Here is a 13,740-nt window from a genome sequence, read left to right as displayed (position 1 = left end):
CCCGCGGGACACACGGGGGATGTTCGGTGCAGGGCTGGAATTCAGTCAGGGAGCAGTGTATGTACAGCGCCGTCTCCTCTCTCAACAACACCCTGCCCCGAGTGACTGACTGGAGCCAACTCTACTGAAGCCCTTTAGGGAACTAAAACAAGCCCCTTGCCCTTGATCCTATGTGCCCCACTGGGACATGTAACATTGCTGCCCTAATGAAGAGCAGCACAGAGAGAAGGGAGGGGGAAGAATGTCCGTGACCAGTGGGGAAACCCAACCTCAGAGCACATCCTAACCCCCAATCCAGCGCAAACAGTGGAAGGGACTGCCCCAACACGTATTTGATACAGCGCCAGACTGTGGCTGTCACACGCCAGGCAGCAGGCAAATTCTCTGCAGCTTCCCCTCCCACAACCCATCCCCGGGGCAGCGCAGCCTGGACAGATCTCTTCCTGCAGTTGAGTTCAGTGCAAAGAATTCAGATCAACTCAAGCTCCGCCTGCAGCTGGGGAAAGGGTGAGGAGGGGGAAGGGAGATTTTGTGGGGTGGGAGGAATGAGGGGCTAATTCTTTGTCCATTAAAACCAGGAGTGAGATGCCTAACCATCTTCTCTCCTCGACCTTAGCTGGCCAGGGGTGCAGCGATTATTTAACGATAGAGTGCCCCATTTACAAGGAAAGGTCAGTGCCACTTTGTCCAAGCTCCCCGCAACTCCACCGTCCGCCCCTGCGCGCCCCTGTGTGTGTGTCTGTGCGTGTGTTTTGGCAAGAGGTTGCTGAGGTTACATGATGCAGCATTTGTTCTTGTGGTTGTGAGGGTCCTTGAATCGGAGTCTCTGCTTTGGCCGGTATTTTTCCAGGTACATTAGCTGCTTGCTGTTGATGGCTCCTCTGCGCTTCCTGGAACACAAAGAGAAAGCCATGAGTGCTCCCGGGCCGGGGAGCGTCCCAGAACCAGCCCTGCACCCCGGCACTCATCTCTCAGGGTCCACGCAGCAGAACCCCGGAAGACTAACAGGGCCCATGGCCAGCAAGTGGCTGTAGAGGCTCTGGGGGAAATATCAGGCACCTCACAGGCTGGGAGTTCAAAGCCAGAGAGGTCGCTGCTCAATTAGTGAAGCCAGAGGGCTAGTTCCTACAAGCTGCATTTCTCCCCTGTCCTCCCTCTCGCACTCAGCCATGCAGCAAATCCAGCTTTGACAGCAGGAGGCCTGTGTGTCTAACCCTGTTACCTGGGGAGTCAAGAAATACGGGATGGTGCAAACTCCTGCAGACTGATGTTAAGCAGAGGGAAATGTAGGCTGAACAGTGCCCTAGCATGGAGATCTATTAGGCTCTGGATTAGACTCTCCCAGGGAAATGGTGGGAACCTCTTGGCTCTGGGGCATTTAAAACTGGACTAATATCGATAACAGACTCTGGAGAACGTGCGGCTGGGCTGGCTCCGCTAACTGACTCTTCTATTCCTAGTCCCCGATTTACTCCTCCCATTTTGAATTGCTCTGTTTGTTCTACACACACAACGAAACCTTTCCAATGAAAATGGAGTGCGCCCGAAGGAGGAGCCTGAGCAGAAATAGCGGAGTGGGACTCATCATCTGGGGCAGGAACTGGGGATCAGACCATAGACAGAGATTGATGTACTTGGTATTCACGGAAAACCCTCCTGCAGTCATAGCTGGTGTCAGAAAAAGGGGAAAGAGAATAATCCCCATATTTGCAGTCCTAAATGGGAGCTGCAGGGCATGGCGCAGAATATATTATGAAGACTAGATTGGGATTGTAGAAGAATATAGAAACGGTGGCTAACAGCAAGTATCAGCTATGAGAAAGGATGTCTATTATAGCCTAGGCTGACTTATGACCAACAGAATGGTCAAGAGTTCTTCCAGTGGCGTTCCCAGCATCCAAGAACGCCAGAGATCTGTACAGCCCTCCCCACTGCCCCTTCCCCAGAACTGCAAACTGGCAAAATAGAAACCTCTGTCATAAAAAAAACCAACCAATCAACCAGTCACAGCACGTGCGAGTTTGGTCAACTTCTTACACACACACCGTGCATGTCACTCGCTGCTTTCTGCGCCTGCCTTCTGATTAAGATGATTGTTGGTCTAGAAATCAACTTTTCCACTCGTCTCCATCCTTCCTTCCTTCTTTTTAGCATTTAGTTATTTCACGGCCCAAGACCTCTGCAATCTTTGTTTCATTTCCCGAGTAGCTGTCAATGCAGCAGAGCTGAAGGCTCAGCTCTTTGCCTGGGGGATCCTAGCTCTGCTAATGAACTGCTCAGGACTCCAGAATGAAGTCGGCATTAATAGGTCACTAGGAGTTTAGCAGACTAATTATTCCCTGATTCCTCTGGCCCACAACCACCAACATAGCTGGGGAAACAGCAACTGATGATAAGCAGCAAAAAAAGTGGGCTGGGTCTGCTCAGCTCTGGCTACCGATTTACACACACCGACTCCCGACAGACAGCTAGACCCATGGAGCACAGGGCAGCCAGGGGGGAAAGCAAACAACCCTCTCTCTGGGCAGCCAACAGGTGCATGAGACTCGTTTTCTCCATCTCCTGTCAGTTCGGGGGAGGATAAAGCACGTATCTGAAGGTTATTTCACCCTGCTTCCACCCAACCGCCCAGAGGAGTTCACAAGTTCATGCTGTCCCGGCCCGGCTCTGAAACAGGACTTGCCCCTCTCGTAAGCACCAGCGATTTATTCCCGGGGCGCGCCAGCCCAGAGCAGTGAGAGCACCGTGTCACTCGGGATATTTTACGCTGTCCATTTGCTGCTTGGCACACGGTGGAGGGGTTTATTACAGGCCACTTACTGTCTGATGAATTGAATGGCGTCTTCATACTTCATCCCGCTCTCAATGAGAGCCAGGGCTACGAGAACAGGAGCTCTGGAAAGTGATGGAGAGAGGAGTCACTTCCTGCTTGAATTAAAGAAATGCCAGCAGCGATAAGAGCCTTTAACAAAAAAAAAACGCCCCCAAACTCATGGACTCTTTCCAAACCTACTGTAATCACATCAACAATCCCCCCACGCTAAACCCACAGCACCACGAACGCACACACAAAATCAACAGCGGCTCAGGTTATACAGCACACAGAGATCACACAGAAACAGACACTCTTGCATCCAGCTTCTCCTACAATAGGTTCCCAGAGCAAGCCCCAGCAGCACTGTTATAATGGCGTGTTCACTGCCATTTCCCACCATATAAACTCTGGTTTTCAGGCCTTGTCATTTGGCCAAAAAATTAACTCGAGATTGGAGGTCTGAGGCGCAGCGTAACCAAGGCTATAGAAACGATGCTCCTTTTAAAGCGAGGAGGATAAAATAAAGAGAGGACAGAGCTTACGGCTGTCTACTGCTCTCCCTATAAAACACAGCTTTGATTTCAGAGGAATTTGGCAAATGATTTGCAAGTAGATTAATAAAGGAAAAAAACAAACAAAAACCAAACCAGACCGAAGTGGACTAGATACTAAGTGTCTGAAAAGTGGCTTCTAGTTTTAACGGGGGGAGATTTTACAAGCCACATTTACATGACAGACCTTAATACAACCTACGTCGTTGTGACACTCCAGTATGTGAAGGATAGAGGATTCCAAGAGCATATTAAAAGCTGTTGCAGAGGACTGTGTGAGAACCTGCATTTGGATTCCTGCTTTGTTTCGGGGGGGGGGGGGGGGGGGGGGAGTTAAACCAAAAGAGAGATTAGTTCCCAGGCAGGACCAGGATCGAGAAGCCTTGCAAGGGAATGATAGATCACACCTCTAAATACAGGGAAGAGGTATAAAGTCACCACTCTTTTAGCTTGCCCAGGTCGCTGATTTATGTAGTGCCTGCCTTTCCTTCCCCAGGTACCTTAAAGGGCTTTAATAAGCAACAGAGTGAGCAAAAAGAACAGCTGTTATGCACTCTACCCGGTCAGACCATGGGGTGTTGGGCTGTGATCTTCAAAGCCACCTCACGGATTCAAATGCCCAATTCCCGTTAAAGCCAAGTGGGTGACATCTGGGAGCTGCCACCGTTGTATTTATTTAGCCACCCAAACTGAGAAGCCAGGCAGAGCCCATGGGTATGGTCAAGTCCCGCTGAGGGGAAGCCAAGCTCAAAGAGCCCAGCAGCAATGAGCGATCTCTCATCATGGTGATTCGTAGGCGAGCTCAGAAGAGTCCCACCCCTTTCCCCCATCTCCACTATCCAGTCTGCCCTCCCCCCCCCGTGCTTCAGCACAAGTTTAAATCCCACGGACTTCAATGGGATGTACCTCAGTGGTTTGCTGAATCAGGATCCCAATCTGCTTCAGCTAAGGACTGCTCATTAACACCCACACCCACCCTGCTCGGCCTGGCCACAGCTGCTTTAGGTAACTTGCTCCCTAGGGACGCTCTCTGGATCACACCTCCCCCCTTAAAGAGAGAGGCTGTCGAGTTGAAATCCAGGGTGTTTAAAAAAACGCTAAGGAATTAAGATCTCTTCCATTGTTGCGTGCAGTGTTGTAGCCGTGTTGGTCCCAGGATATTAGTGAGACAGGATGGGGGAGGTCAGATCTTTTATTGGCTCAACTTCTGTTGGGGAAAGAGACAAACTTTCAAGCTTGAGTCGTTCGAAGGTTCGTCTCTTTCCCCAACAGAAGTTGGTCCAATAAAAGATTTGACCTCCCCCATCTCGTCTCTCTAACCTGGCCTGGCTTCTCCTACCAGCGTCAGAACTTTTACAATCCCATTTTCTTGTTAAAAGATTCCCCCCCCCCCTTCCTGTGTGGCTGCATGGAAGACCCTTCCCCAAACAAGAAGGGGCCCCGACAATACAGAGGCCAAGGTGAGTCCCACTCTAAGCACAGCCTGACGACAGGAACAGCCCTGCCAACCGCACAAAGGAAGAGCTGGAAAGAGGGAGCATTTACCTTCCCTGCAGCTCAGAAGCTCCAGGGGACTTAGTAGTTACTTGCAACAGGAGACGTCTCCCTTTAACAAGATATTTAAATCTAGCTGTCCTTCCTCTGAGACCTACCTCCAGGGCAGCTCCTAGCTCCTTTCGAGCCCTCACTTACCGGCCCAGGCCAGCCACACAATGAACAGCCACACAGCAGCCAGGGTCTTCGCAGAATTTTGTTTTCAGCAAGTTGAGCCAGTCTTCCACTATTTTGCTAGGAGGAGGAGCGCCGTCATCAAAGGGCCAGTCCTAATGGAAGGGCAGGTGGGGGAAGGGGAGGGAGAGCGGTTAGCGATAGATACATAAAGTCAGAAGCTTACAAACCGACACTGGGAGAGGAAGGCACTTGAAGCTTCCCCCAATCTCCAATCTCCCCAGGGCTGTATTTCTAAAGCACAGCATCCTCTGTACAACAGAAGGAGCCCCATGATCTGGAGAACTGGGCTGTTCCCATCGGAGATGCTTCACCTCTCTCTGAGACTCGGTTTGCTCAGCTGTACGACGGACACATTGCTATGGATTACTACTAGACAGTGTGACCTAGTGGACAGAGCACAGGACTGGGACTCAGACGAATTGGGTTCTATTCCTAGCTCTGCCCCTGACCTGCTGGGTGACTTTGGGAGAGTCACCTCCGTGACTCAGTTTCCCCGTCTGTAAAACGGGGATAATGATACTGAGCTCCTTTGTAAAGTGCCTGGAGATCTACTCCAGAGAAGGGCTGGGTCAGAGCTAGCTATGATTATTTCTAGCCTCGCAGGGGTGGGACTGTGCGGCTCGTATTCACATGCTCGGAGATCCTTGGGTAAGCTGCTGTAAATGTTTAGCAGTAAAAGCCACACACAGCTAACAAGGAGGATCCCGAGTTTCTTAGTAAGTTAAGCCGTAAGGGAGCCTTCCCCGCCGGGGTAACTTTACAGCACTGACCGAAGAAGGTAACAGACGTTGCTTTCAAAGGTTCATTTCTAGGGTACGGCTCCATCTCCAAGTCTTATTGCTTTAGCTAGAGAGAGCGGCCAAGCTCCTGCCTCCATAAACTCGAAACATATGCGGGGTTTGGCAGATGTTGCAGTTCACATGTTTGAGCTCAGTGTGGGTGGGAACAGTAACTGCTGGCTCGGATGCTGCCAGCTACAGCCCCAGGGAATAGGAACTCGGAGGAAAACAGACTTCCTTCCCGAGCCAGAAAGTTACAACTTCCGAAAGGCCCCCCCCCAGCCCGACCACCGAAAGAGAGCCTACGAGCTGGCCTGTGTCCCGGAGACTGACACCCATCAAAGCGCAATTAAGCCACCAGTGAAAGGCCAGCCCTGCCCTCTTTGGGAAAAGGGTGTGTAAGGTAAAAAGGACAGTAAAGCTAAGAGGCTTCTAACCACAAGGGAGATGGATACAGATAGCGAAACCGCAATATTGCCTTGTTTGACTTGAAACAAGCACTCCCTGTCCCTACCCCCCACTGCCCGTTCCTGGCTAAACAAAGGAGTTGGCAGAGGGAATCTGCTTTGCAGGACTCCGTGGTGCAGATGCGCCGGGTTCTAGAATTAGCGTGGGCTTAAACATCCGGCGCGGACGCTGAAATAAAGAAGCCCAGTAGACAACACACAGGCCGCGAAGCAGAGGAGCAACGAAGCCACAGCCTCCCCATTCCACCACGCCCCAAGCAGCCACTAAGTGTAGCTGACAAGTAATTTACCGACACGTCAATAGACGGTGGACTTTGGGAGGTCAGGTTACAGTCAGGGGCCAAATGGCTACTGATTCCAGACATTCCAGACACTGATTTTGAGAGCCGAGAGCTCAACCCTCCCCGGAAGACAGGCCCCTCTAAGATGCCTAAAGTTTGGCCCTGAACATTGAGGCCAGCCAAAATCACGACTCCCCTTTGGAAATCTCATTCACGGGACATGGAATGGGCTGTCTATGTTGCCCAATAAGGCATCAGACTAGACGTAAGGTGTACACTGCTAACGGTGATGCCATCCATCATAGGAACAGCTTACCTAGGGACGTGATCTCAGTCTCTTGAAGTCTTTCTAAGGCCATGTCTACACGACCACTTTTGTAGGTATAACTTACGTCACTCAGGGGTGTGAAAAAAAAACACCCGAGTGACACACGTTACACCGACAGAGGCACCGGTGTGTGCACAGTGCTGTGTCGGTGGGAGAACTCTCTCCCTTCGGCACGGAGCAGCTACACGAGCGAGCTTACAGCGGTGCAGCTGCATCAGTACAACTGTGCCGCTGTAAGCTCTCTAGTGTAGACATGGCCTAAAAGAGCTGCTCTAGCTCAACCACAAGTTGTGGGCGTGGTGCAGGATGCACCGGGGTGGAGCGCTCCGGCCTTGCTTATGCCAGAGGTCAGACTCGGTCATCACAACGCTCCCTTCCTGGCTTTACCCTCTAGGAATCTATAAACAGACTCTGGCCCTGGGCACGTGCCTGCAACAGGCAGGATCTGGCGAGAGCCAAGACCAAGGGCTCACACCGCGCAGTTCAGGGGGACTGTGAGTCAGGTGACGCGCTGGAGAGGGGGACAGGGCAGACACGTGCCAGGGATGACCCTGACCCATATGAGGGTGGCCATGGTGTGTCGGGAAGGTAGGTGTGAATCACAGAATCATAGAATATCAGGGTTGGAAGGGACCTCAGGAGGTCATCTAGTCCAACCCCCTGCTCAAAGCAGGACCAATTCCCAACTAAATCATCCCAGCCAGGGCTTTGTCAAGCCGGGCCTTAAAAACCTCCAAGGAAGGAGATTCCACCACCTCCCTAGGTAATACATTCCAGTGCTTCACCACCCTCCAAGTGAAATAGATTTTCCTAATATCCAACCTAGACCTCCCCCACTGCAACTTGAGACCATTGCTCCTTGTTCTGTCATCTGCCACCACTGAGAACAGCCGAGCTCCATCCTCTTTGGAACCCCCCCTCAGGTAGTTGAAAGCAGCTATCAAATCCCCCCTCATTCTTCTCTTCTGGAGACTAAACAATCCCAGTTCCCTCAGCCTCTCCTCCTGGGCTGCACGTGAAAAAACCTTTGTGTTACACTCAAGCTAACCTGCTGCCTTCCCCACGCTGACCTCGACCCCATAAGGGCCAGACACACAGATTACGCCCGCCCCCCCCCGCAAGCGTTTGTATCACCCACAGCACTTACAGATACAGAGAAATGAGTTGGCTACAAGCAAACTATGCTACAACATCCTCCCATCCTGCCTCACCCGTCCCCAGCCTCAGCTGCCTGTTCTCTTGCAGCTCCCCTCCCACAACTGACATTGCATGGGTGAACTGTTAGAGTCGGCAGTGCTCCGCATGGACACAGCCGCACAGGATCAGAACTCTGGACCACAAGCTCTTTGGGCAGTGCCCACGCCTGGCTCAGGCCTCTATAGCCAATACCAGCAATAAGGCAAAGTACGGCCCAGGTTTTCCCTTTCATTCCTGGGTTTAAGGCATAATAATTAGCAAGCTACAGAGGTGAGAATTAGCATTACAGTTATTTGCCCAGCTTTAGCCTCTCAGGACACGCGCCGTTAAGCAGGGAGCCAAGAGCGGCAAAGCAGCGTGTTGGGCAGCAACGTAAGCTTATCATGCAATACGCCCAGGATCTGTATCCAATGGGTTCTGGGGAGAGCGCTTAGACAAACAGCTACTTATTAGACATACGTGGCATGGGAACGGGCTAATTTCCACTCTGAGTGGGCATCGTGGAAAGGGACCTGCTGTGCCAGGAAGTAGGGGGAGTTCCCGGCTGCCAAAAGGTGAGACCCACTTTTCCCACCTCACCCCTGGTGGGGTCCCCCCAAGAATCCTGACATGAGCTGCTAGGGTCCAGCTGGCCCAGGCAATAGCACAGAATGAGCAGTGCAGCGGGAGGAGGGATCGGAGGCCACAGGGCTGCGCTTTGGGGAAGGGAGTTGTGGAGCTGTAAGAGTGGGCTCTTCTGGTGACGGAGAAAGGCCTCCCTCCTTGGGGGTGGGCGGGAAGGGTCTGATGATTGACGGGACTCAGTGCGTTCTAAGCATTAACAGATCAAACTGCAACGTGCAGCCCCCACCCCGCCACCACATCCACACCCCTCTAACTATCCCCATCTGCACAGCACTCTCAACCCAGGCTCCTCCCGTCCGTCTTTACAATAGGGAATCACACACCTTGTCGCTGCTGTCAGCGAAGCTCACTGAACCTGGGGCTCCTTGCCTCCCTCCATCCTCCCTCACGAGCTCCCTGTGTGCCTCCCTCCCATCCCTCCCTATTTCAGGGCCTCCCTCCAACCCCCCCTTCCCATACCAGGACTCTGAGTGCCCCCCCCCATTCTCCCCACATCAGGGGCTCCTTTCAGTTCTTTCATATTCACCCAGATCAATAGGGTTCTGCCACTGGTGCCCACAACCTTCCCTGACATTTTGGAATTGACCAGTTGAAAGGTTATCGCATTGCAGGGGGACGGAGAGAGAAACGCTCTCCGCTTGTGAGCCAGGCGCCCTCAGTGCAGAATTACCTACCACGCTCAGTGATGGCTATTTCATCTCAAAGCAGATTAGGGAGATAATCCCAGCTGCTTCAGACGCCCCCCCCTTCCATGGCAGGAGCCCTTCTGCTCTGTTGCGTGGGCGGCGGCAGAACACAGAGCTAGACACTGGTCTGTATGCTTCCCTGTTAAAGCCTGCCAGGTCCTTCGCATTGACCCAAAATGCCCCTCACCCCACTGCTATGTGCATCCCACCCACTGGACCATGGATCCGAGGCTGCAGGCAACACTGTATGTAAAATACACAACCCCTGGGTCCTTGCCAGCTTTCCTCTCCTCCGCTGCTCGCTCGCTCGGCCTCAATTTCAGAGCATGGCAAGTCCTCCTGTATTCATCTGGATGGAATAAAGGCTCTGACTGGTCTGAGTCACACGAGCAGGGTTGATGCCCTGTGTGTGTGTGTATGTGTGTGTAAACTGCTCACCACATCATTTACAACTCCCCCTCCCCCCACTGTGGCAGACCATTTTCACCGCACACCCAAGTGTAACTGAATTAAAGCTTTAGGGGAGTCTAAACCCCACCATCAGCAGGAAGGATTAGAAGCACACCTCCCAAGAGATTTACAGAGCAGTTCTACTCTCCAAAGAGACGGGGTGGCTGAGAATCGCAGAAATGACTAGTGATTTTGGGGTGCCCAACTTCAGGCAACTTAAAGGGTTCATAAAGTGCCAACCCTCTGGCGATCAGGCCCCAATGAAGCATCTCAAGTCACGCACCCAAAACAAGCAGCCACTTTTGAAAAGGAGGATGGCCCAGGTTTCAACAAGGACAAAAGAGAAGGACGGTGGGGGTGCAGAGACGTGACTGTTGGCCTGTAGAACCTTGACTCCTGGATATGCACAGAGAAGAGAATCCAGTTTGATTTAGCAGTTGTGTAAACACAAGTTTGCATTGGTTTGATTGTATGAGTGCAAACCTACGTGGATGCTTCTTTCTGGTTCAGAGCAGCTTATTTTGGTCTAGCTGAAATCTGTTTCTAACTGACAAGCTAAAGTGAAATAAACCTAGTTTATCCCAAAGTCAGAGTGTCCACACAACCCTTTGCACTGATTTAAGTTTAGTAGGTTTAAAAGGGATCATACCTTTAGTTGAACTGATGAAACCCTGGCTATAGACAAGCCCTCAGAGTCCTGAATATGTTTGCAAGGCTGCTAGGTGTTTTGCTTGTAAATTATTCCCACACAATAAGTGGAGAAACTCCAGAATGTTGTTTTGCCGAGCCGTATTTCAAAGCAGAGTGGCGCTGAATCCATCAGGCCAAAAGCACAACAGGCTGGGGCATTTTATGAACCCAGCACTGTGTGTTCAAATAAAGCAATGTATGGCAGATTTCCTTAAACCATTTTGACTCTTAAAAGGAGCCTCTCTTTTAATTGAATGGGCCTCCAATAGTTAAAAACCCAGGCGGTGCTTCCAAACAAAAACTTGCCCACAAATGTTCAGACAGACTTTGTGACAGATTTTACTGCAGCCCAAACATTGGCGGAAGTCTGTTCTGCAGCGAACTTGACTCACAAAAGCCCTGACCTGAAAAGACTTACAGCCATGCATAGAACTTTGAACTCAATCAGCTGCTCACATGTTTAACTTAAAAGCACGTGCACTGATGGAGTTTAGCCCAGCTTTGTTCACTCTGCTATTTGCCACATACCCTTTGTCATTTTCTCCCCCCCTTTCTGAAGTATTTATTTCCTTCGCTCTTTTACCAACTCGTTTCACTCGTACTAAACTATTTTACATACTATCCACAGCTTGACATTTCTCTTTTCATTTGTTCATTCTATTTTGCTTTCATACCACTGCTTATTTTTTTCCTTTAGTCTTTTTCTTCATATTCAGTTGTATTCCTTCAATCTGATGGGTTCCCCCCCCCCCTTTACTAAAAGTTTCTAAATAAACTTTTCTTAAATTGTTGGGTTGGTTTTTGTTGGAGGCTGGGAGAACCCACACACACCAACAATTTTTCATGATAAGTTCTGTTTTCAACAACAGGCCAAGTTTCTTCAATATGTTCTAATCAGATCTTTCACTAGAGAGCTCCAGTATAAAGTCAAAGCCTATGGGAAGATGATGTGTTGACCTATATAAAATGAAATATACATGCCTCAGAGGGTCTATGTATAGTGTAAGAACTTCATCCTGGTGGACTGATCTACACGGAGGGGGATTGGTGACAAGTCTAGAGAGGCAACATGGTCCAGTGGTCAGTAAAATGGGCTGGAGTCAGGAGATTTGGAGTCTATTCCCAGCTCTACCAGTGACTTGCTGCATGACCCCAGGCAAGTCACTTCACCTCTTTCCCCTCCAGCCCTTGTCTACTGAGCCTGAAAGCTCTTTGGGGAAGGGACTGTATCTTGCACAATGGGGCTTTGATGTCGGGTGGGACCTCTAGGCGCTAGTGTAATACAAATAGAATGTAATATAGTGACTTCTGGGGTAATGGGGCACTAAGGGCTGTAATGTACAAAGAGCAGAGTACAGAAACATCACTCTGTGTGATGCAACATTGCAAATGCAAACGACATATGGTGCCGCGCAGAAAGAATGTACGTGGGCACTAACGCCCTGTGCTGAAGTCATCACTGGTATAAGATGATAAAAAACCCTTGAGGCTTTTTTGTTTGTTTAAATTAATGATGCAATTTCAACTACCCACTGGGCATTGCTGGAGAATTGGTGCTCTGTGCATTAGGGAATCCTGCTGCCTGAGTCATCCCATCTTTTGTGGAGGGTTGCTGTGCACTTTGAAAGCACTTTGCCTCCTCACCATGCCGAGGAAGCTGAAGTTCAGGGATGGATAGTGACCATGGTGCATAACTTATCAGGCTGTTAAGCCTAGAGTGATTTGGGGTTAGAACTAGTAAGTGTCAATCATACTCATTAGGCTTTAAAAAATTGGGAATAGTGGACTGAAAAGCACTTAGCCTCTTGCAGGAATTCTGTACATGTCCTCAATCTGTACAGCACATGGGAGCGTCCCATACCCCTGGGAATCATAGAATATCAGGGCTGGAAGAGACCTCAGGAGGTCATCTAGTCCAACCCCCTGCTCAAAGCAGGACCAATCCCCAACTATGATTCTAAGATTATTATTAACCCCGTGATGTGATTAGAACGTTGTGTGCGGCGCTCACAGGGGGCCCAAAAAGGCCTGAGATGTACTGGCACCTTCTATCTCGCTGGGGAAAGGTTCCCAACATTCCCTGCCACGTCTCTCCTCCAAAAGAGAATCAAAAGCAGCCTAAACTCCTCCTGCATGCATGTCGTGCAGAGCGTCACACGCGGGCGAGCTAGCAGAACAAAGATTTCTGCTCTTTCAGAGAGAAACCCAGCAATCTCAACACACGAAGAGGTTTGCATTGTGCAGCGCAGGGACTGGGTCTGACCAGCGCATTAGCCTCATTGCAGGGCCTAGTAATCACTGCATCCGAATCCTACCCAGAACCAAACCACACTGCAATTAAGCCGCTACAGATCAAGTCCATTAGTACTTACTGCAGTCACATCGCTTTCATCAGTTTTCTGAGACCGCTAAGACCACGGGACGCCCTCAGGCTCTACAGATTCAAACATGGGGCAATTCCATCTCCGTTTGAATGGCCAGTACCAATGCAACTCTCAGCCGAGCCACAACTGGACACGCTTGTTCAGTGACGTTAACATTTACATATTGCTCCAAGCAGTGACTGCATATGGAGGTGCTCAAAAGAGAAGAGGTTCACTTAACAGTGTGTGCGCACAAGGCCTGTGTGCACTGTGGTATGTGCATGTACACTCAACAAGCCCCATCCTTTGAGCACCCCCACCCAGAGGCACTGGGAGAGCACTCAGAAGCAGAACCCAGACAGGGGTGCCCAAGGGTCATTATGTGCCTATAACTCAGAAGCATGCAGATTGTGCACCCTAAAATAAAATAAATAAATAAATATAAATATATATATATATATGAGGCAAGTTACATTCAACACTGTCCTCTGCATTGTATAGGTCAGCTCTGCCTTCCACACCAGGGATGGTGGAATCTCTCTGTGGTGCAGACCAGTAACAGACAGGCTATAGCGGAGCAGAAATGGACTAAGTTAGAATGTATACGGTGGGGAACAGGGACCGAACGCTGTACAACATCCTCACTTAACACAGTTTGGATGGGGAAAAAGATCACCGCCAGTCCCAATGAAAGCGGGCAGCTGCCTCTTTCCCTAAGCCAGGCAGGTTGGGAGAGATGCCTGTGATAGCTGCTCAAGTGTTTAAAAGGGAAAGCTGC

General features: G+C 50.4%; 1 protein-coding gene across 3 annotated transcripts in view; it reads right to left on the bottom strand.

Moving 5' to 3' along the window:
* Nucleotides 1–772: 772 nt before the first annotated feature.
* The window catches only part of PTP4A3 (protein tyrosine phosphatase 4A3), a 31,780-nt gene continuing 18,812 nt past the window's right edge, over nucleotides 773–13,740 (bottom strand). For 2 of the 3 annotated variants that reach the window (XM_065399284.1, XM_065399286.1), the window contains 3 exons: nucleotides 5,059–5,189; nucleotides 2,821–2,895; nucleotides 773–890 (listed from right to left, as the gene is read on the bottom strand). In XM_065399284.1, the coding sequence (XP_065255356.1) occupies nucleotides 773–890; nucleotides 2,821–2,895; nucleotides 5,059–5,189 (324 nt within the window). The remainder of the gene's footprint in view (nucleotides 891–2,820; nucleotides 2,896–5,058; nucleotides 5,190–13,740) is intronic. The other variant, XM_065399285.1, reaches the window with a different exon arrangement.

The sequence above is a fragment of the Emys orbicularis genome, chromosome 2 (genome assembly GCF_028017835.1).
Source record: "Emys orbicularis isolate rEmyOrb1 chromosome 2, rEmyOrb1.hap1, whole genome shotgun sequence".
NCBI classification, from domain to species: Eukaryota; Metazoa; Chordata; order Testudines; family Emydidae; genus Emys; species Emys orbicularis.
The sequence above is the reverse complement of the archived record's forward strand: the minus strand, read 5'-3'. Positions and strand labels throughout refer to the sequence as shown.